At 43.0% G+C, this 24,332-nt stretch overlaps 1 protein-coding gene across 13 annotated transcripts in view; it reads left to right on the top strand.

The window, feature by feature from the left end:
- Positions 1-12,109: 12,109 nt before the first annotated feature.
- Positions 12,110-24,332, top strand: part of HECTD2 (HECT domain E3 ubiquitin protein ligase 2) — a 42,049-nt gene continuing 29,826 nt past the window's right edge. For 4 of the 13 annotated variants that reach the window (XR_003925792.2, XR_003925794.2, XR_003925795.2 and 1 more), the window contains exons 1-3: positions 12,115-12,884; positions 18,168-18,297; positions 23,984-24,122. Coding sequence is in view for 8 of the 13 variants with exons in the window: in XM_041127389.1 (XP_040983323.1) it covers positions 12,657-12,884; positions 18,168-18,297; positions 23,984-24,122 (497 nt within the window). In the remaining 5 variants the exon portion in view is untranslated. Of the gene's footprint in view, positions 12,885-18,167; positions 18,298-23,983; positions 24,123-24,332 lie in introns of all 13 variants that reach the window. The other 9 variants (XM_030030807.2, XM_030030808.2, XM_041127388.1 and 6 more) reach the window with 5 other exon arrangements.

The raw sequence follows: 24,332 nt of genomic DNA, 5'->3' as shown, positions 1-24,332 counted from the left end.
AATTCCCTAGATGGGAAGTAAAACCACAATGTTGTATCTCAGTCCAGTGCTATCACTTCAGACCACTGCCATGAGCTGGTACTTAAGTGATACATCCTTAATTATATCAGATACATACTAGGATCGCATTCTTTGCCCTGGAAGGTTGCTGTGGTATGTCATGTGTCAAATCACACCACAAGCAAAAAATATTCACTATACCTTTTTTGGGCAGTTCTTGCAAAATATAACCTACATGCACATTCCCCTTCTGGGCTGTATCAGCCGGGCACCGAAAGTGAATTTGGGCTCTGAATCCCAGGGGTGCTGCGTTTGAGTCTCCCACAGGGGTTGACTCAGTCACCCTTTCCTGTACAGCACCTGGATCAGTGCGGTGAGTTCCAGCCTTGGAGCTGGTGCCTGACCTTCAGGCACTGCACTGAGCCACCGCTGAGCCCAGGCCCTGCTGCTGACCCTCCCCATCTTTTCATGAATGATTTACCTACCTTTCTTGTTTTTCCCTGGTTTAAGCACAACCAGCTCTCCATGTAACCACACAAAACACTCCTCCTGCAAACACCAGGGCAGGGGACTGGTGGGATGACAGCAAGTAGCTGGAGGGAGGGGAAGGGTGGACAGCTGCTTTCAACACCAGAACTGGTTTATGCTACCTGAAAGCATTCATGAAACTACAGCCAGTGCTGACTATCAACAGCATGAGTAACCTACCAAAAAAATCCAGCTTCTATTTGTCTCACTAGGAGACAAGTACAGAAGAAACTCTTGGGAGCTAGAAAGCTCTGACACCAACCGTGACGTTTCCTGAGGGGAAACGTTACAATGCAGCCTGGGGTTCATGGAGGCTGAGGAGACACAACAAGCTTCTGGCCAAGGCGTGCTCCTCCGGCCCCTTCCCTCCGACGGCTCGGCTCTGGGAGAGGCTGGAGCTGCTGCCGCCGCACACCGACTGGAGCACACGCAGCCAGCGCAGGTGACACGCTCAGAGCCCTGGAGTGAAGCGAGTGTCCCGGAGAGCCGTGCCGACCTCGGAGTGAGAGTGCTGGGCACCATGGCCATGCTGTGCTCCTTCTTAGCCTGCGCCTAGGCTTCCCGAAACCTCTTTCAAAGGACGGTACAGCGCTAAAGGAACACCAGTTTATGCCCACGCAGCAGCAGTGGATGACATGAGAAGATCCTCGCATTCACCCAGCTCCGAGAGGTGATCTGGCAGACACTGACACAAATATGGATTCTTCTGCCTGGATCTTTCTGGGCTGTCTCATTTTTATGCACATCAGGGAAAAAAGCAATCTCTAAATTTTCATGTATCTTTTCAAAAGCAAAGGATTGATAAAGAAGAATCCCTTGTGGGTCTGGGTTTTTTAATTTTTTTATTTGTAAAATGAATTTAACATTTTGAAATTATTAAAAAAGATTCAGATTTTTACCACACCGAGGGTTGGTTTTTCTAAACAAACATGATTTAGTTCAGCCTCCAGGTTTGTAGAGTTAAGAAAATGGATCCCTGAGTTTTCTGTAAATAAGCTTTTAGACAAATAATTCACAGACCACCCAATGACCAGAAAACACGTTTGCTATTTTGCAAGGACAGCTGTAGCAGGAGGGGAAGAGCCTTCTGACCGGGTTCCCATCAAATGATGACGTGAGATATGTGACCTTCCTAACAGTATACTGGAGCATCTGTTTGAAGAGCAAGCTCCTGCTGGCATGATTTCAAAACCTGACCATAAATTAGTTCTCATCCACAGCTGTCTGAAACCCAAAGAAATTAGCTCAGGTTCTTCACATTGCTTCATTCTGATGGGAAGGACTAAAACGTTTGCATGTCATGAGTACTGTAGGTGTGTGTTGTTAAATCTTTGCTACTAAATAGAGCTTGATACGGCATCATTATCTATTATTTTGATATAGCTGAACACTACATGGAGTAAATTTTAGAGGAGAAATTACTGATGAAAACCTCTAAAAAGAGGTATAGCCAACAAGTGTTGAAATTCTACAATTTCTCAGAGAAAAAAAAAAAGTTTGAGTATCAAATATGTATTATGTAGGAACATATGCTTCAAGCTTAGAATCTTGTGACTGGTCTTTATTCATATTTGGGTCTAGTTGGATTCAGTGGAATGAAAGGATCGAAACTTTTCTAAATATTCGTCTGTAACCATTGTGGCAAATTCTCTTTGTTTTATAAACAGAGAGAGCATGCCTCTCCAAGAGGGGTAGAATAAAGAAGTAGTCATGCACATTAACTTGTATTGGCACAAGTGCTTCTACCAAGAGTAGATTCCTCACTGGAAAAAATATAGCTATGAATTTGAAGATCATGTTAAATGAGTAAGTTCAGTTGAAACCTGATCAGAATCTTTGCATCCTACAAGTATTATTAAAACTTAGAAAATCAATAAAAACCTACATATCATAATATAAGAGACTATTTGTATTTAAACATGCTTGCAAATAATTATGTGTATTTTGCCTCCATTTGTTACAAATGGAAACTTGTGCTGAAGACACATCTCTGACTAGGCAGGATCTCCCTAGCTTTGTTACCTCTCCCATCCTGTCTTTCAGGGTACTTACAAAAGAAAGACAACAGGGTGTATGTCACGTTTACATCGATCTGCCCTCTCCTGGAGCTGTTGGCAGGACATTCTGCAAGAAAGGTTCTGTGTTTTATAATCTCCTGGGTTTATTTTCTAGTCTACCAGAACTCAGGTTTATTAACTTCAGGATATGGCAGAGGGCATTTCTTTGCCTGTGCAAAATGAAGCAAATGGGTTCACCTGTGGACATACATTTGGGTTGGTTTATTCTATGAGGGGCAGTTTTTTACCATTCAAACAGTATTGCAGATCACTGAACGTAAGTGGTCTTTAGTATTATAAGTTTTCTGAATTGTGATGCCTTAGACTTTAATACACATACTCAATAAATATCACGGTGGATGTAGGGCAGTCCTCTGCAGCAATCTCTGCGGAGGAGGAGGAGGTTGTCTAAATGGGAGTGTTAGGGAACCTCCACAGTGCTGAGGACTTTGTCTTTCCTTTCACTGTGCTGTCAAGCAATATGTCATCATTTTGGGTAACGTGTTCACTTCAGGTGTCAGTTTTTTTCTTTATGGTGACTCCATGAGGATAGTTCTGTTTCACCAAAAATTACTGTTACTTGTGCCTCTTACCAGGGCACACCATCCTTGGATTATTACTCCAGTGTGATTACTTGTCGTCTTATTCCTTACTGTTCAGGACTGTAATGTTGCAGAATGGAGGAGGGAGGGAGGTGATACAGTAAGCTTCTGTATAGATGAAAGAGCCAGAACACTAAAGCATCTGCAACCACTGCATAAGAAAGCCATTTGACACCTTTAAAAGCTTTAACATACTCTATTTTTAGAATAATACCAGCATCTGTGTTGACAGCTTACATGCCAAGTTTCAGCTTGATGCAAATTTGAAAAGTCCTGAATAAAAACTGCTAAAACTCAGGAGCGTATAACACTACCTGATCCTAACTGACATTCAAAATAGACAGTAGTTAAGCTGCAGTATTTATATAGTACACTACTTCATACCCTGGAAAGATAGAAAGTAATCTCCTTCTTTAGAAGTGCTTTACCAAGTGTACGATTGGGTCACCTGAAAGGTTATTATAAATAGAACTACTTGGCTGAATACAAATGACATTATAACTTGGCACCACTGTCTCGGGAAGGAGCCTGTACTCCTGCAACGCTCTCCAGCAAATCAGACACCTCTATACTCAATAACAGTAAATTCTGCAATATTAGCTGAAAATGTGGGAGACTCTGCTATAAGCACAGCCAGTTCCCTTGTTCCCCCGCTGCCAGCTCAGCCCCTTGGAGGGAGCACGGCCATCCTCGCCCGGCTTCCCCTCCACACCCTGCCAGAGCAGGCACCCCTGCTCACCCCCATCCAGGCTCTGCGGCACGGGGACGATCTACACACATCTGCGTATTACCTCTTCTGCTGGACAGAGGGTTCACAGGAAGCTCTGCAAGAGCTTTCCTCTGCCACTTTTCTTTTTCTAGAGCGGTCAGGTGGAGCAGTGTGGGGTGGAAGACCGGGATGAGCCTATTTCATCACTCAGATTGAAAAGGAAAGTGATGTCCTCCTGACACTACCAGCACTGGCCAACAAAGCCAGGAGCTGAAGCCAGTCATAAGAAAAACGCTTCCAGATTTATTTTCAGTAGATGGAGTTTAAAGAATTGTAATAATTTATACAGGGACCTGGTACAGCTGTTTGCTTTAATATCTCTTATTTATATATGAGAAGTGTTTTATAACTACAAGATTCTCTACTGCCTTACTATGTGCCTCAGGGACTCCAGTGAGTGTGACCCTACCAGAGATAATGTAGAGGTGAAGATCTTTGTGAAGAATGTTGGAAAAAAATATTTTTTAAGGCAAATAAGTGCAGGAAAAGTACAAAGGGGAAACATTTCTTAAAAGAGAATTATTCAGGAAGAAGTCAGATATATCAATCCTATTATCTAGACCAGTGCTTTGCTTTTATAAAGTTTCTATGACTAGAGTCAAACACTGTGGTGTTTTGTTTGTTTGTTTTTTATCCAGGTATTCTCTGTGGGACAAGAGCAGAAAAATATGATTATTAACCACTTAGTCAACATTTCCTCTGAAGATGACAGAAGCAAAACAGCATTACTTGTTAATTTATTACGTAAATACAGTCGCCATTACATTAGTTGTGCTTGCATCACTCCTTTTGTTCCACACACACACTGAAGGGAGGGTTTTGTGCTTTACGTTGGACAAAGAAGTTTTACTAGAATAGACACCGTTTAGGAAGGAACAAGTTTTGAGTGAGTATGAGTATTTCTGTAGAAGAAGCTAGCCACTATCCATAAAACACATCTAGATCTTATTTATTTACACTTGTGCATTTTTTTAAAAGGCCCGTGTGGAGTATGCTAGCACAACCTGCACTGGAGCGCCCTGTCTGCAGCCACATGCCTGCCATTCAGGGGGTTCGAATGGCATCCACGCTGCAGAGCACAGGGATGCCCTTGGCACCCATCCGATCCATAAGCACTCCTGTGCTCTTGGAAAATCATGAGTTGCGTGTCCCACTGCCTCTTGCTGGCACACAGGGAGCCTCTGGTGTCAGAGTCCACCCTGCCTGAGGATATGTCCTAAAGGCTGCTGTCTTCCCCCAAAGCTGCTGTGAAACCTCAGGTGTGTTCCTCAGAGGTATGATGAACATTTCAGTATGTACATGTGATGGGCCTATGCTGACACTACAGCACAGTTTGGGGTCTTGTTAGGAGTTTTTCTCTCCCTTCTGTGGTTTTGGTCTCTGGCTACCACAGCACAGCACGGTGTTCCTTAACTCTACTCCTTCCCACAGCTAGTCAAGGCAAGCTGTTCAAAGGCAGCCAGTGGGTCCATAGCAGTGTCCAAGGGAAATTTGCAACTGATAGCAATGTGGGAAAGTTAAGAAAATCTTGTGAAAGTGGCAGAGTTGGGTTTGGAACTGATGGTGTTTATAGGAGGCAGGGGAGAAAGCCCTGGGACGTTTCCCAAGAAGGGAAAGTAAAGCGGCCCTGGAAGAGGGAAGGCTGAGCCTGGGAAGCCAGGTACCCGCCTGTTTGACACAGCACCCAACAGCTACCGCTCAGCCAGGTGCTGAGCTGTGGACACATGGGTGCCTGCAGGTGGGTCCACGCCCGGCTCCAGCTACACACGAGGAACCAGATTTGGGGAGAATTGTCCTCAGGGCTTGCTTGACTGTAGGAACAGCCCCACTAGTACTGTGGGAAAGGCTCCCCCTCCACTTTGGGTTCCCATAGGCTTGTAGCAACACATTAAAAGCAGACCTGGTTTATCTTACAGATCAGCCCAAAAAGCATGGCAGGAAAGGAGCAGATTCATTGGCGAGAACAGCCCCATTCAGTGGGTGGGGGCAGTAACTGCCCCAGCCCTCTGATTTTAGTTACCATCGTATGTCTGCCAGAGGCCTTTCCTCCCTGGGAGAGTCAAGACCTCTGTAAGTTGTTCAGACATCTCTTCTATTTATAAAAGTTAGCCATAAATAGGAAACATGATGACAGTTAGCAAGGTATTGGAAGGGGCAGGTACTGTACGTGTCCCATTTAGACATTACAAAGGGAATACCACATACCGCATTAAAGATGTGAACTTCTCAGCAGTCTTTGCGCATCCAGCTCTTAATCCTGCCCAAACTGACGTATGAGATTAATTTGGTCTATGCCATTTGCCCTACCAGTTTCCAGGGTACTCATGCAAACTATTGCATACATGATCTAATCCCACATTTATTACCATTAAAGCTCAAAATGTAGGAATTTCTACGATGTCAAACGTGTCTGTGAGCTAATAAGTAACTTCCAGCCGCTAGGAAGCAGGAGTGCAGCCGTGTGCCATGATGCAGGTTCAGCCGAGGCTGGGAACGCCGCCGTGCCGGCGCTGGAGGGAGCTGCAGCCCCGGTTACCGCCGCCCTCACCGGCACCGCTCCTTTCGGCAGAGTCCTCCCAAGCAAAGAGGACGAGCGTGCGGAAATTATTCAAATTTTATCTGTCGCTGTCACTTCAGTTCTAGAATGCTCTCTTTTTAAAGAAATCCGGCTAGTTTGTTAACCCGTAAGTAAGCAAAGATTTGCAAAGCCATGCTAAACAGAAATCTTAATTCTAACAGTGTTTTACAATTTTATAGGTCATATGATGACAAAGGTACAGAAGCAACTTTCTGAATTAAACATTCTGTACTGCCTCCTCATTTGAACCTTCTTTAGCATGGCATACTTGTTTCTTATTTCCATTTTGAATACAAATCGGATAAAATTCTGTACTTAACGTCTGCCTCTATCTCATTTAAAAATAATTTCCAGATCAGACATGACAAAAGATAGAGGGTTATCTCCTAGCCTTGACTCTTGTCCCTTGCTATACCTTGGGAAAGATCATGCTACTGTTATGTCTTCTAAGAGTTTAAGTGAAGTTAACTGAAGTTTAAAGATTGAATAACCAACACCAACTTTTTGGAGAGAAGAAGTGGAAACCTTAGTAAAAGTTGCATGGTCACTACGTTAATTCTCTTCACTTTGTGAATTTTTCTCTTGCCGTGTCTCTCTTCTAGTGTTTGCATACACTGCATTATCACAGATAACCTCTGGGCATCACTAAAATAGACACAGTGTTTCTAAAATAGAGGCTAATGATTTCTTTCAAGCCAAAGGTCCTGTTCCACGGCAAGGAATAATATAATATTCAGGTTATTCAGGCAGACAAAAAAGAGTTAATCACTAACCTAAAAAATCAGCTGTTGCCTAGGCACCAGTGTCCATGAGCCTTTTACAGTTAGCTGGTACAGATGTTGTATTGCGCCAGTCAGTGATGACAAGGAACCCAAAATGCAAATGTGATGATGCAGGTAAGACAGAACTGCTGATTACCTCTTCCTTCTCTGTACTAAGAATGCCCAAGAAGGATGCATCCTGTCTGATGATGTACCTTCAATCAAAAGTTTACCATTTGCCAAAGAGAAAGATATAATTGAGTAACTGCCAAGACAAAACAACAGCTGAATAACTTGCATGTAAGTGCCTCAGATGAATTAGCTGAGGAGTTCTTTGCACCACTTTTCTAAATGTTTATAAACTCTTTAAAAAATGGGGCTTTCCAAATACTGGAATATAGCCAAAGGGTAAGTGAGAGCTATATATCAGTTCATCTGAAGTTAGTCATCGGGGAAATAACGTGGACTTAGCTCAGGAGAGTTTGAGTGCACCTTGCACATGTGCTCCTGGAAAAGAGGGGGCTTTTCTCTGTCACAGATGAAGGCATATGATCCAGAGACTGAAAGACAGAGTAAGACAAGCTCAAGTTTGACATAATTTCCCATTCCCAGCAAGAATAATAAACATAATTAGGCTAGCTTGTCAGCAATGGCAGGTGGATTCACAATAATTTGGATTCTTTAGGACAAAATTCCCCAAGTTTATACCTTAGTCCAACTTCAAGGGAAATGAATGGCTGCCAATAGGGGAGGTTGCATGAGACTGGGGTCATCCCTTACAAGCTCTGAGGCTGTACAGTCTCAGAACAGTCATGACTTGTGGGCAGACATGAACTTCCATCTTCCCTAATGGGTAATGTGGGCAGGTGGCACAGGAAAGTAGAGCAGCTCAGAAGTTAGCTGGCCGGGGAGTCCAGAAGTCATGCAGTCTCTGATTTTGATGATTCACATGGCAAGTGTGGCAAGCTCTCCAACTGAGTCAGCAGAGTAACAGGTGGATTTCAGTGGCATCTTGCCTGAGTTCTGCGAAAAGGTCACTGAAAAGATGATGCTTTGTAAAACATTTCCATTTCAATGAATCAGGTCTTTCTGTTGAGACTGAAATGTTTTGCTGAAAACCTGTTCTGTTGGAAAACTCCCAACCATTTATCTCTCTCCTACTCCCATAGAGAGGAAATGGGTTGCCTCCAGCCTTTGCTTCCCCTTTTGATGTTTCAGCCATCCTGTGCTTCCCCTTGTGCCCACTCAAGGTCCTTCTCACAAAGCACACATCTGTTAAATGGTCCAAATATTTTGTACTGGGAAGCGTATGAGATCTTTAAACAGTATGAAGAGGAAGAAACAGTACTACTCAATAAAAGAGAGCGACACAGTATATCTGTGTGATGAGAGTGTATCACCAACTGAACGGGAAATTCAGCCTGCCTTTTCTAAAGGACGCAGGTCACTTCAATTCCTGAAATGCCAGTTTGCACAGGGATCTTTGACACTCTCTGAATGCAAGCACTAGTAAAGCATTTCAGGGCCAGGAAAAAACCCATAACGAGCCAAACCCACCCCTAATGTTACTGAATTAAACCAGGGCTGATTTTGGCTATGGCTGCATTTTGCCTTCTGACTGCAGAGGAACCTGTGAGTACACTCAATTATTTGTCATGAAAATACTAGCCAGGGAATTTAGCCCTTTTTATTTTTTTTCATTTGTGCATGACTCCCAAATGCCAGTCTCTGCAAGTGTATCTATTACTTGTAAGCATTTACTAATCATTTGTGAACAAATGTTAGCATTTGGTTTGTTTCCATCTGTCATTCCTAGTGGCGGTCTGTGCCTGGCCACGTCATTGCACAGAGATGTGCTGTTGACTTTTTCCCCTTCCTGACAACACAAACTCTTTGGATAGAAGAAATATATTTGTGAACAATTTTAAAATAAGTTGTCAAAAAGGTCGTCTTCCGGTTGAAAGGATCAACACCCTGCTAAGGCAGGATTGTTCTCCCATAAGTACAAGAAAATATGTTCAGGGTCACGTACTGCCTCTGCCCCCCCTGTAGTCATTCAGGGGTGTTACTGCGGTGTGCGTATGCTTATCTGAGCCAGCAGCACGGCATGCCAGCGTGGGGTCCAGTGAGGGCTGCAAACTCATCCAGGAACCAGGGTGGATGTGTAGGCCCAGGCAGCATGTACTCGGCATGAGCAATGGTTTTTGATTGAACTTTACCTTTCCCCCACTTGCCAGAAAATCCTGTGAAGTAGCTGGCACCATGTGATTTAAGATTTTTAAGCAGCTCAGAAGAGATTGAAAAAATCAAGGAAAGGGTCCTTGGAAGGCTAAAGGAGGAAACATAATAACAGTTGAGGGTGGAAAAGCAACCACCAAGGTAAGCAAAAGCATTATCAGCCTTAAAGAAAGAACTGGAAACATTATGAAAGGTGATGCAAACAAAAAGCCTGCAAATACTTTCAAAATAAAGGCAATGAGTGTGCATGGCCCTTTGTCAAGGCTCCCAGGCCATCTGGCCAACAAATTCGTGAAGTCTTGTAAAATGGCAGTTATATACCTCTGTTTAGTTTTGCAAAATTTTGTACGTTGTATATCCCACAAATCTTGTCTGTTAGAAGACAGACTGTCTTTATCCTGTTTTCTGACTGCTCCATTGCTCTCTACCCTGGTTTATCACTTTGGCAACAAATGATTGCAGGGTTTACATGCGTTGCCTCATTACATGCAGCACTGCTGCACCCAGCTAGCATCCATCAGTGCTAGCAAATTGCAAGCCGGTTTAGACCTGCCTTTCCCAGCTGTGGCTACATCTTTGACTGCCTTATGGATCTATTAATTATATTGAAATACTTTTAGTTACAAACTCTAGGCACCAGATGTATGCTACGTTTGTTAGAAGTAGGAAAATGTGTTTGTGTCTCCTTCAGTATGTGGTCCTTTTACTCTCTTATAAAAATAGGACGAAATTTTCTTAACAGTGCTTTTGTGCCTATTTTCATAATTGCCATGGGTCAAAATATTCACCTGAATTAGTTTAGTTCAACAGAACACTTCAGCTTCAAATAGCACAGGACAGCACGGACAGTAAAAATTGATGCCTTTGATGTTGCATTAGCTTTTTGTGAAATAATCCTGGTAGACGGCTATTTCAGTGTTTTTGAAGCTATCGAAAACCAGGCCTTTATAGCTCAATGGAATTGAAAAAAAAATAAAACATTATGAATTTGTTTGTATACTTGCCTTCCTACATTTCTATTTCCCTTTGCTTCATCTCCCTCTGCAGGCACAAAGGAGCAGATCCTTCCGTTTCAAGTTGGCACAGCTCCATGAAACAGCTGTGCCAATTACTTCCAGTTGGGGACTGCCACTGGGTGTATAGCTGCTTGTACTGAAGTTGTTGCAATTACTATTATTATGTTATTTCTTGGCACATAAAGGAAAAAGATGAGTGAGTGTTTGGGGGGCTTTGTTTAAGTGCAGCAGGCCACTTACTCATGCAAACCACTGAGAGCAACTGGGAAGTAAGCACAGTGAGGAATGAACTTTTTGGAAAACCAGCTCTCATATTTAACTTGGTAAGGAGACAAAGCGATTTCTTAATGAAACCGAATAAACTCCAGGTCTGCCAGTTCCTTCAAAAAGGGAAAGCATTTTTCAATGTGCTAGATTAACTCTGCAGTGCCTATTATGCCCTTGCTTTTTGCAGCTTACAGAGATCTTTACCGCAGCTCCAACCTGCAGGAGCTACTTGTGTAATGCCAATGCTGAGAAAAACCGTCATGTGGCTTACCTCCATCTGAAAAACAATTTTGAAGATTTGTTTCAAGTGGTCTGTAACGCTATTCATACTCCTTTGATCCTGAAGCTGGGAGGGGAACCCTTCTCCAGACACAAAATTAAGAGTGGTCTGAAAGCAACTTGTTTCGTCTGGCAGTTAATGGTTTGAAGGGCTTAAATTTTACGTAGCTTAGCGTACGCAGACACGGTACCCCCCGCCCAGGAAAGGACTCCCATACACTGGCACAGCAAGCCAAGTGATAGATCAGTACCCCCCGCAGACAAATGCTGTATTACATCTAGTCTACACGTCGTGTTGCGACCAGTTCAACCCAGCATGTCTTCTGAAGATGCCTTTTTTTAATATCACTAAAGCAAAGCTTCAGCAAGCCCAGGCTACCGCACAGAGGCTTTGGCAGCAGGTATTAGCCTCAGGCTTCCCGAGACCTGTCCAAACAAAGGGCCAAGACCTGCCATTGCACAGGCCCTGGCACCGCTCCGGCTTTGCCCGTGAAACAGAGACAAGACTAAGCTTTTACACTTCATTTCTGTATTTTCCTCGTTAGACTGTGACTTGAAGCCGGGATGAAGGTACCGTGAGGTGACGGGGCGGTGTGAGAGGTGCCATTGACAGCCCAGTCCCTGCCAGCGGTGCCACCACAACACCGGCCCGGTGTGAAGGAGGAGCGGGAGTGCCGTGCCGGCACCCACCCCGAGGTCCCTTCATCACAGCTTTATACTTCTTACTCGTCTATTTACTCGCTGCCATGCCCCGGCCCGGCCTGCCCCCCGCGGCCCGGCAGCAGGCCGCTCCGCGCTCGAGGCGGGGGACGACTTCGCTGGGAAGCGGGAAGTGCCGGCCGGCGGAGGCACCGCTTCACGGGGGCGCGGGCGGTGGTGCTGCCGCCGGGCTTCCCCGCCAACCCCGGGGCCCGGCGCTGCCCCCCGCCCCGGCGAGCGAAGGCGCCGCGGGGGCGCGGCCGCCGCGCAGCTCTCGGCCCTCGCCAGCGCGACTGCGCCGAGCGCGGGGGACAGCCCCGATTCCCGTACGCCCGGCACCGCCGGGCCGGCCCGGCGGCTCTTCTGCGGTACGGAGTTTCCGTAGCCGTGTCCTCCGCTGCCCCCGCGCGGCGCCCCCGGTCGCCAAGCGCGTTTCTATGAGCCGCCTATAAACAACATGGCGGCGGCGGCGGCCGCCCCGCTTCCTGCCCGCGGTCTGTAGGTGGCGCGGTGGCTGAGGGGGCGCCAGGGCAGCGGGGCCCGGCGGCGCCGGCCGCCTCCGCTCCGCTGCGTCCCGCGCTCCCCCTCCTCGCCGGGGCCGCGGCGTGGGCGGCAGGCCTGCGCTCCGCCCCGCCGTGCGGGGGTGTCTGAGCGCCCGGGAGCAGCCCGGCTGCTGCATTGCCGCGGCGGCCCCGCGCGGAGCGGAGCGGAGCGGCGGCACTGGGGGTGCCCGCCGGGGCTCCTCGGCGGCGGCGGGAGGGAGGAGGAGGAGGAGGAGAAGAGGGCGCGGGGGCTCGGGTGCCGGCGGGAGCTGAGGGGCTGCCGTGAGGTGAGAGGCGCGGGGGGGGCCGGGAGCGGGGCCATGTCGCTGCAGAGCCCGCCGGCGGCCACGGCAGCCGCCGACCTCCCCCCGGGCCCCGGCCCCGGCCCGGGGCTCCCGCCGGGCGCGGAGCTGAACCAGGGCGGCGCGGCGCCCCCGTCGGCCGAGGAGGGCGGCGAGGATGAGGAAGAAGAGGAGGAAGAAGGGGGGAAAGAAAAGGAGCGAGAGAAACTGCCGCCCATCCCGTCGGCATCCAGCGCGGCTGCCGGGGTAGGTCTCCTGCGGCCGCCGGCGGGGCCGGGCGACCCGTCAGCGCCCAGGCTGCCGCCCGCCGGGCCCCGGCCCCGGGGAGCGGGACCGTCTTTGCGGTCCCCGCTGTCATTTGCTATGTTTGCCGGTTTTTTAGGTGGCGGTGGGGAAGCGTCGCGTTCGTTTTCTTTCATGTTCTTTTCCGTTGAGAGGCTTTCATTCAAGTTTCTTAAAAATAACAAGTGCAGCTGTAAGCAGTGACATAATGAAGCTATAAATTCTCCATCTACTTATAGTTCTTTAACATTTTACAACGGTCTGCTCTTTTGGGTTAGTCATGACTGAGGGTTTGCAGCATTGTGAATGTTCGTTAAGGGTTTTCGGGGGTGGAGAGTTTCAGCTCTTACCACACTTAATAGCAAGAGAGCTAGCTGAAAAATACTTCTGTATTTTTTACTTTTTCTTAAAAGGTCTTTTCCGGTTTTTACTCTGTGTTGACGCAAAGATGACAAAACATTTCGATAAGTGATGAATGAGTTAGCACGGGTAAAAAAAAACTGTGAGAAGGATATTTGTGAGGATGATTTAATTTCAGAAACCTCATTTGAGATTTTTAATTTTACTGGAGTTATGATTTTCTTTCTGCTGACCATATAATATTATGAAAAAAAATTTTCCTGGCGTGAGTTGAATATCTTACACAGCTCAATGTTAAAGCTTGCTGTAACCTAGGTCAGTCCAACAACAGAGCAAAAATTTTATCAATTCTGTAGTAATTAATACAGTTGTGACATTTTAATTCAACAGTTCTGACAAGTATCTGACTTACTAGAAATTATCATTTTACATAATTTGAGTTTAAAAGATTGAGCCTCTAATGTTTATGACTGTCATGAAATAATTGTAATGTTAAACGAAGTAATCGCAGGCAAACTACAAACTCCTTTGAGCAATTCTGCCAATTTTGTGTTTTGCCTACAACGTTCTTCTGAAAGACTTTCAGCTTTGCAAATCTGTCTGAATGTGGAAGAATGTGTTTGTTCTTGTGATTCAAATACAGATTTGGTGGGAGAAGTCTGTAATGGACAAGTGCCCAGGAGTTATTTTTACCTTTGAAAATCTCCACTTCAGACTGAATGGCAAACGCCAGTCCCTTAGCGTAAAGATACAAGTGCTGGTCTAAAACGTGTCAGGGTTAGCTCAGCTAATGAAAAACATGTGCAACTGGGCAGCCATGTAGAAATGCCACTGCCTTAAGGAATCAGAACTTGCTTGTAGCTGGGCATCCTCCATGTACCTTTGAACTGTTGCCCACAGGCATGAAGTTGTCTAAGTTGACCTGCTACAGGGGAGCTTAGACCTGTGGCTAGGTGTGATTGCTTGTCAAATGCATGTGGGACTTTGAATTTACGAAGAGCTGCATATGGGTTTTAATAGTATGTTACAGAGAGGGAGTTTTGTGGACAGATGTAATAGACATTTCCATAGCCCTGCATTTCTCTGTTTGTAACAGAATGCAGTTTTTGATCCAAATATACCAAATAGGGAATGCAGGTATGCTTTTGCAAGACCTTTCTGAGTTGCTGTAAAGAAGGTATTGGACTGTTGGTCTGCTAAGCCCTAGTTGTGACCAACCTACACATCTAATTCCAGGGCTTCGAAGTATGTTCTGAGATTCATCATATATGGTATGATTTTAATACAAGTTCTTGTATTAAAAGTTCTGCTTGAACATCAAAAAATGAGTGTTACTTAATCAAATCATCTCAAACACTTTAAAAGAGAGAAATATGTTCTCAGCTTCCTCCTCGTTAAACTGGGGAAGAATTTGTAATATATGATAACAAAAGGGGGAAATTATTGTCTTTTGAAAAAAGTCTTTGCTTATTTATGATTTTTTCCCATTAAAATTCCCTTCATTTAGAAACACATGCCTGATACAAATACAGTGATACTCCAGGTGACCTTAATTTTCATATTCTCTCTGCCTATTATTTCTAAATTTGTAGCCATTATATGATGACTATGGTGATATAGATACTATACCTTGTTTCTGTATGAAGTGAACCTCAGATATCCTTGTCTCAAACATCTCTCCAGATTTTGTGTAATTGACATTTTCTTCAGTGCACTAAAGACCCACCATAGGTTTGTGCAACTGATGTGGCATGACTAGAGCTTCCTCAAAGGCAACGTGAAGGTGTGACATATCCTTTAAACAGTTTCCATTTTCCACAGTAGCTGTCAAAAAGGTCAGAATTTTAGTAAGTCAATAGATAACCACGGTATCCTTTTTCTCCTAAGAGCATGTGCATGAAAGATGTCTCATCTGGAGTTTAAGCTGGTTGCAAGTTGGAATAAAGGGATTATGTGACTATCTCTGTTGTCATTCATATTGTGGTTTTTCCTAGCCAAGGGCCATGTGGAATTATGAAGGAATGGTTACTTTTTTTTTCTTTTTGGCTTTTATTTGTAACGAAAATTGTGGAGACTAAATTAGCCCATGAATAAATTAACATGATCCTGCAAGGAGTTCAGGCTTTTCTTATGGACCAAATGGTGATTAGAAATAATGCATAAGGGGTAATGGTTTGGAGGCCAGTATTCAGATTCTGAAAAGGAACTTGTGGGAAGCTAAATAACTTGCCCCCTAGTAAGCAAGAACAAGTAGAGGCTTCTGTAAAGCAAAACCAGTCCTACGTTACACCTTTCAAAATATGAATAGAAGGGAAAACCCTATTTCTTGTGTAGGCTGTTGCATTGACAGCTACCTTTAGGTAACCTGAGTGTCCTCCATGTCGTCTTGCACAGGGAAGAAAGCCTTTTACTCCTCACTGGCCTTTGCTTGCCATGTACATATAGGTCCTGAGTGAGTTATGTTAGGGCTGAGGAGTAGGATTTTCAAGAAACTCTTCTAGATGGTCTTTTGCCTCTTCGCAGAAGGCACTCTGTACATGCTCTTTGCAGTTTGACTTATTTTCACCATCTAATTTAACTTCAATAATGAAAAACATAGATTTATAAAGTATAATGTTAGTACCTCTCCAGTCTTATGGAGGGCTTAATGCTTTGGAAAACTTCCACAAAGAAGCCATCAGAGTTGGGAGTTATTAATATGCTCTTAAAAAAGAGGAATAAATATTACTTTGAACCACTTACTCCCTCTAAGCATACTCATTCTTTATGTGGGGGTTCAGTTTTCTGATGGCAGTATGCGTGCAGAGTCTTAGGCTCTAGAGGCTCACTGACCTCCTACAAAATTTTGTAAGTATGACATGGTGCTATACACTTGTCCTAGATTACTCTCCCAGGAGATGTCAGGGATCCTTATTAATGAGCATGTAGTTTCCCAGTATTCCTCCAGGGCTTTACAGTAAAGCCTTTGTCCATACGTTTGTTTAATATTGTTGGAACTGCACTTGGAGCAGGATCATGGAGTTAAATAGCACATGCAATTTTTGTTCTTTCTGAGGTGGCATTAAGAACAATGTTTTTAAATAACTGTTCAACTATACTGTTTCAGTGGCATGGCTGGAGTAAAACCTAGAAAGCTGAGTCAGACAAACAGTCTGTTTCATAAAAGCTCCTCTTCTCAACTATCTATGATATCTATTCCCTATTAATCATAATTAGACTAGTCCAAGCTCCAGAGGTTTTCCACCTAGAGCATATGTTTTGTGACACAGCAGATTAACCTCAGATCTGGATTTGTTTAAAAGTCCTTTTTTCAGTCAGTCATGTCTTGGCATGTTTGTTCAGGGTCTGTTTTTCTCCAGTCATGTGCCAGGTGATTTTTAAGTATCTTAATGATATTTCAAAGATTATAGAATAAAAGAAAAAGTTAATGTGAAAATTGTAATGGTAATTATGTTTTATTTTTGAATGTTTGCTGCATACAAGGAATTTGAAGCTAGAAATTGAAACTTGGTATTTTTAAAGCCAGAAGTTCTCCTGATCGTTCAAATTTATGATTTGCTGAGTTAGAAGCCATGGAAAAATGGCTGTTTGTGCCACAGTTACTTAATATTCCTGGCGGTGTACCAGCTTGTGTACACTGCGGCATGGCAGGTTTATGGGCTGTGTTATTACCCTCCTGGTGGTATTTCAGGATGTTGTGGTGGAAGTGAAGTTCTTTCCTCGGAACTCTGGCTGCATGTCTTAATCCAAATTTACTGCTCTTAAGGGGAAAGGGAAATGTATGGATTTAAAAAAATTGATAGGATATTACGTTAATTATTCTAGAATTTTTATTCTCGTTTGGGGAATTACAGTTTTGATTTGCATGAAAACATTTTTTTTCTAACCACGAGCACAGATACCAGATATCAAGCAAATGAATCTTTAGGTTAATGTGAGGCTGAAAATCACGATATGCAGGGAGTGTGTATATATTTTTTTTTGAGTTGATCTACCTTTGCCTGATATCAACTGATGACTTGGAGCTGAGATGGAAATTAAAATCTCCATCATGTGACTTCTGTCATCTTGGGCAAGCCCCTTAACCCACCTATGCTTTGCAAATTCTCCAGAGTAAATAACTATATCTAATAGCACTCAGTGTCAAACAGACCAATTGGCACAATCCTTTGGAAGTCTGTTGTGTGATTTCACTTCTGTTCACTGTTAAAACACATCAGCGCTCAACACTTCCTAGCAAGGGCTTGTGCAGATTCCTTGGTGGCAGCACATACAGGTACTCAAGCAGGTTTTTTTAACACTGTATTAACCAATGTTTATTAGCTAGCCTGCCTTCAGTGGCAGCTGGTGCTGATGATTATCAGTCATTAGTGGTTTTTACCCAGGTAGCCAGTATTTAAATTTTATTATCAGGTTAGCTCACAGAGAATTTTTGGCCCCACATTTCAAATAGTGGGAAATTTGTCTAAACTACTTCAGTACGTTAGGGTTATTTGGAAAAAGGAATATGTGGCACTGTCATCTGTTTAAACTGAGCTGGATGTAGTGAGGAATAGAAAAGTAGTTAGAAATCAGGATACAGAAAGTTAGAATAATGTTGAAAGCATTCTAATCATATTGTGTTTTCCTCACAGTAATCCAAGGATATCTTCATATCCTGCAAATTAATACTTGAGGTTTTGAATGTAATAGAAAGGAAGTTCATGGTATCTCTCCTGATTCAATTTGAAACAAACTTGCAGAATCATTATTTATGTCTTATTTAGGTATTACCACTCTGATTTAAAGATAAAAGGTATTTAAGTATTCTGTGTAATACCTCATGAGTAAGATTATTCTTTCAGTAATGTATTAGCCCTTTATAGCATGCTGTCATCTTAATTACAGGGGTTGGAGAGAGGAGCCAAAAATCAGTTTTCCACTTTCAGCAATTTCATCACAACTATCAACCAAAAGAAAGAAGGCATCGGAAACAGAAATTCGCCTACGCAACTTGTTATACCCAATATCAAAAATGGTAAGAGAATAAAAGCCCTGTGTTACTTAGTTACCAATTTAAGAAGGTGCTCAGTGTTCTGCCAATATTTGTATTGTGGTAGTGCCAGAAAATCTAGAAATCTAGGTTTCATTAAATTATGCTGTGCAGTACATTGTACAGGCAGTGATATACATATATATATATATATATATGATAGTCCATCCTCTGTAGAGGTTATGTCACAGAGACAAGTTGGATAAGAAAAACAAATAGTCCTGGAGGATGAAATAATCATCTTGAGTTTTAAAGAAGATTCAGTAGTCCATCTGCAGATACTGTTTGTCTAACTGCAGTCAGATGGCAGTTTCTCTAGAAATTGTGTCAGAACTTTGTGGAGAAGGGTTTTTCTGTCGCCATCTGAAGGATGGCAGGGATGAGGCAAGCATAGGGCTTTTAAGGGAGACAGTTGCTGAGAGCTGCTGTTTATCAGTGAAGATGAAGGCCAGTGATGACAAGCAAAGTAAGTTCTGAAGAGTTTAAAAGGCCAGAAGGAAGGTCATTGTGGTATGATGAGGTAACGACAATTGATGAAAAGATAGAAAGCAGAGCTGTGTATTCAGTATGGTAGACTAGAATCATGAAACCTGATGAGATGGCATTGTGGTTAGACCTGAAATTTTTATTAGATTTTGGGGGCTAGGATATGGAATTTCAGTAATTTGGGACTTTTCATAAAAGTCTGTACAAAATTTGTCAGGTTTGTATTGCTGCGCATGATATTGCCCTGGTTGTAATTACTCCCTCATAAGTACTTGTTAATTTTCACCACACTAATGCATGGCAATATTTATTATAGTCAAGGATATATTCTTGAAATAGAACTCAATGTGGAAAGTTGTGCAGATGTTCTGGTAGTTTCAGGGTCAGGGTAACCTGCATATATAAAACCAGATTATTTTCACTAACAGTCCAAGGTGCACTCAAAATTTTTTGAGGAGGTATGTGTATTCTATGGAAAAAATAATCACTGAAACAAACTTCTCAGTTAAAAATGGTTCTTTTGCTTACTCTGGAATTCAGGAATGATGCTTGGTTGGTGCATTTTTTTCAGTTTATCTATACACATGCTGTCTCTCTGAATATGTGTATATATGTGTGCATATACTGGTAGTACTGTAGGCTTGAGTTCAAAGAATGTTAATTTCATTGAAAAACAAAAGCATGGAAAAGGTAATCCTGGTCAATTCAGCGTGAAAGCTAGGGTGATATTTGTTTGCTATGTGGCTGCCACAGAGATTGAATTTATATAACAAGTCTTCTAATGCAACAGTGATCTGGTATGAAATATATGAACTGGATTGTTCTAGCTCTTCTAAAATTTTACAAATACAACTAAGATTTGTTTGCTTTACCTACTTTGAAAATTTTCATCTGCCAGTAGCTGTGTTGGTCACCGTGAAAATAACTGCTGTTCAAAATTCATTCACCCTAAATTTCCTTGTACTAGTCAATTCTGTTTTGTATCAATGAGATTTTCTTCCTCAAAGTTTTTGATCATTTGATCAATGCATGATCAGTCATGCATTGCTGAGTCTTTTTACTTGATGTAACTGGGGAAACAGCCAGAAATGATTGCTTTTTCTTGTCTTGTAGTATTGTGTTATTGCTGCTTATCAACTCAATACATAAAGTATCAAGTTTCTCCTCAATGGAACTCAAGTGACAAATATTAATTAATATTTTTGAATGTCAGATGAGCAAATAATTCTATTTACAAATAAACTTGAATTATGGCAAGACACACACTGAAGTTGACAGTATTTATTAAACATATTGCTAAAACACAGTTTTATTATATCTATTTTAAGCTGCAGGTTTGCATCACTGACAGGGTGCAAGTTACCAGCTTAGCACCTGCAGCTTCAATTTACTGAAATGAGAAACAGCTTCTGTCAGCAGCTGTCTCTTCTACAGATGTGGAGAGAATATTTTCCTCATTTCAGTGTCTTTGGCTGGTTATAATTCAGTGTTTAATCCATTTAAAATTGAGAAGACAGAATGAGTGCTAAATGAAAATTACTTGTCTTTCTCAGAGTAGAAAAATAAGACATAGTCTTAGTTTCTTTTAAGTCAGTGCATCCTGCTTTCAGAGAATGATGTGCAATAGCAGAGCACTTGCATGGTGGGATTGTTTGGTACCTTGGCTTGAATTAATTTAGTATCTAGGTGTCCACTTTGTTTTTTAAATACTAGTCTTCTCTTTAATAGCTTTAAATTCCAGCTGTGAGAGTGGGCAAGGTTCCATATCTATAATTGATGCCATAGTCAGGGGATTGAGGGCAGCTCAGATTTATTATTGTCTGATGAATGGTGGCTGAGTTAAGTCACAATGACAGTGTCTCTGTCATTAGCATGAGTGAAAAGAATCTGCCTTTGGGTTTGGGGGATTTTGTTAGCATCTGTTCCCCTGCTGTGATAAATGGAGTAGGCAGTGGAGTAGTGATACTACTTTGATGTTTAGTTAATTTTAAAAAACAGCAACTCTTGGAAGAGGCTTAGAGGGTTCTTAGGCAATTCATAGAGGATTTTGGTTTAATATGTTTGACTTTTGAGGACATTTTTATATAGTGTCTTTTATCACAAACTTACATCATAATTCATATAAATGCTTTTTAAAACATGCAGTATAGATCAGAATAAAAAAGCATTTTAAGGATATTTGAGAAGACACTGTCAGTAAAATGGATGTTTGTGTATACTGCATTGGAATATTTTTTTCATGTTTTTGGTGGGTTTACCTTGGCTGGCTGCCAGATGCCCACCAAGTTGTTCTATCACTCCCCTTCCTCAACAGAACATGGGGAGAAAATAAGATGAAAAAGCTCATAGGTTGAGATAAAGACAGGGAGTCCACCTTTCAATTACCATCACAGGCAAAATAGACTTGACTTGAGAATATTAATTTATTGCCAGTTAAACAAAAACAAAACTCAAAACACCTTCCCACTGCCCCCCCTTCTTCCCAGGCTCAATTTCACTCCTTTGTTCTCCACTCTTCTACCTCCTTTCCCCCAGGTGGCTTAGGGGGTTGAGGAATGGGGATTGTAGTCAGCTCATAAAACTTAATTTCTGCTACTCCTTCCTCCTCATGCTGTTCCCTGCTCCAGCATGGGGTCTCTCCTATGGGATACAGTCTTTCACAAAGTTTTCCAACATGGGTTCTTCCCATGAGTTGAAGTTTTTCAAGAACTGCTCCAATGTGGGCTCTTTCCATGGGGTCCAGTCCTTTAGGAACAGACTGCTCCCGCACAAGTTCCCCATGGGCCACAGTTCCTGCCAACAGTCTGCTTGGGCATGGGCTCTCCACGGGCTGCAGGTGGATATCTGCTCCACTGTGGTCCTCCCTGGGCTGCAGGGGGACAGCCTGCCTCACCATGGTCTTCACCATGGGCTGCAGGGGAATCTCTGCTCCGGTGCTTGGAGCGCCACTGACCTGGGTGTCTGCAGGGTGAGGGGTGTGTGTGTTTCTCTCTCAATTCTTCCTCTCAGCTTTTGTGCAGTGTTTTTAACCCTTTCTTATATTACCATAGAGGTGCTACCAGTGTCACCGATGGGCTCAGCTTTGGCCAGTGGTGGGTCTGTTTTGGAGCTGACTGTGTCTGACATAGAGGCAGCCCCATCTCTCCTGTCACGGAGGCCACCCTTGCAGCCGCCCTGCTGCCAAAACCTTACTACATAAACTCAATACAATGTTCTCAGATCAAATAGAAAGTAAGGAGTAGAATAGAAAGACCTTGTTAAAGGTCTGCTATTTGTACTTAGAATAGGCAGCCAAATTTACTGAGAAGAAATGTTTACAGATGCTACTGTTTCAGCAGTAATTCTCTGCAAGACAGAAAACTTGCATTTCCCATTTAATTTATTGGAGACATTCTTTTAGGAGGCTGTAGATGATCCAGTGTCAGCTCTAGCTAAAATTATATATCACAGTGTAGAAAAACTGACTGAAGACTTGTCCCTGTATGCCAGAAAATAGTTGGACTTTGGTGTGGTTGTGCTTGAGATTTTTCTTAGGTGTAGGGAACACCGGTGTTGCAGTTTGTATACTACAATATTTACAGTAGATACTGTAATTACAATAATGGACAACAGTACTATTCGTGACTAATAGCTACCAGTCATGGACTGCTTGGTTTGTCTTTCAAACAGCAAATATAGCAGGATCACTCTGGGTAAGCTCTAATTCCATGACATCCTTTGACTTTTTTTTTTTTTTTTGTAATTATATTCTAACTTGCTTAGCTTGAGTTCCTCATAGGTTCAGGTAGATGTGATGTTCAGAATAAGCACTTTATGCATCTGACTTTAGAAGGCACTAGGCTTAATGTTCAGAAGGTTGAGCATCTACAGCTACAAATAGATTTAACGAAAGTTCTGCAGCACTCATTTCTAAAAATGAAACTATATATGAACTTGAGGTTTTCTTGTGTGAAGTGAGTACTGCTCTATGTATACCAGTGCATGTTACTGGTGTAATACCAGTGCATCTTATGTAAGTACAGTATTTTGCTATTTTCCCTAATAATGAGTTGGACTGCAGGTCACCAGTTGTTTTTTTTTTTCTTCCTCCCCCCTTTTTCCTCCCCTTTTTCCTCCCCTTTTTCCTCCCCTTTTTCCTCCCCTTTTTCCTCCCCTTTTTCCTCCCCTTTTTCCTCCCCTTTTTCCTCCCCTTTTTCCTCCCCTTTTTCCTCCCCTTTTTCCTCCCCTTTTCCTCCCCTTTTCCTCCCCTTTTTCCTCCCCTTTTTCCTCCCCTTTTTCTCCTCCCCTTTTTTTCCTCCCCTTTTTCCTCCCTTTTTCCTCCCCTTTTTTCCTCCTCCCCTTTTTCCTCCCTTTTTCCTCCCCCTTTTTTCCTCCCCCGTTTTCTCGTCGCCCTTTTTCCTCCCCGTTTTTCCTTCCCCTTTTTCCTCGCCCCCTTTTTCCTCCCTTTTGTCCTGCCTTCCTCCCGTTTTTCTTCCTCCCCTTTTTCCTCCCCTGTTTTTCTCCCTTGTTTCCCCTCCCCTTTTTCATCCCTTTTTCCTCCCCTTTTGTTCCTCCCCTTTTTCCTCCCCTTTTTCCTCCCCGTTTTCCTCCCCTTTTGTCCTCCCTTTTTCCTCCCCGTTTTTCCCCTCCCTTTTTCCTCCCCTTTTTCCTCCCCTTTTTCCTCCCCTTTTTCCTCCCCTTTTTCCTCCCCTTTTTCCTCCCCTTTTCCTCTCCCCTTTTTCCTCCCCTTTTGTCAGCAATTCAGTTGTAAATATCTGGCCTTGTTTTCTTTCTTTGTTTTTGTAATAGGCAAATCATTTGTTTGCAACTTGGTCCAGGAGCTCATTTATAAAATAGTAGAGACTTCCTTCTTTCAGAAGGCCTTAGATGGGAGACAGACAGGCCAATTTTCTTCCTCCATTGGCAGGAGGGAACTCTTTCTTCACAAAGACATAGTTACGAACTCAGGACATGGGTTTTGTTTCTAGGATTTTATTTCCCTTCAATTAGTTGAAGTTTCCATCATGTCTGGGATGAGCATGTGGTAAGAAAAGTACTTGGATGAGTAGGGGTTCAAAGATGTAGAATCAACCAGTGTGCATTTTCTTTTTTTTTTTCCCTAGTTCCTATGTCTGTATTTTACTAGCTAAGTGTTTATGTATATGATTGCATTGTATTTATTGTTCTTTACTTTTTTTTAAATAAGTGAGAGACCTACCACCCATTTGCCTCGATGTACGACAAAAGCAGCGCATCTCTATAGATACATTACCCCAAGAACTGAAAGCACCAATTCTTCCTGAACCTTCCCTTCCCATCCGAACCAAAACTGTGAAAGATTTTCAGTAAGTTACGCTGGTGTCTCTAGAAATGTACTTTCTTTCTTTGGACTTTCTTCATTTTGTCCTAATTCATACATTTGATTTTGTTAATCTCAAATGAGGAAACAGTTCAGGAAGACTGACAAGTAGTTAGTCTGACTTGTGATGGTGGGATTCATAACTTTGTTACTGTGAAAATTATCAAAATACTTTCTCTACCTTGAAGTGTTGTTC

This window comes from Aquila chrysaetos, chromosome 11 (assembly GCF_900496995.4).
Source record: "Aquila chrysaetos chrysaetos chromosome 11, bAquChr1.4, whole genome shotgun sequence".
NCBI lineage: Eukaryota > Metazoa > Chordata > Aves > Accipitriformes > Accipitridae > Aquila > Aquila chrysaetos.
The sequence above is the reverse complement of the archived record's forward strand: the minus strand, read 5'-3'. Positions and strand labels throughout refer to the sequence as shown.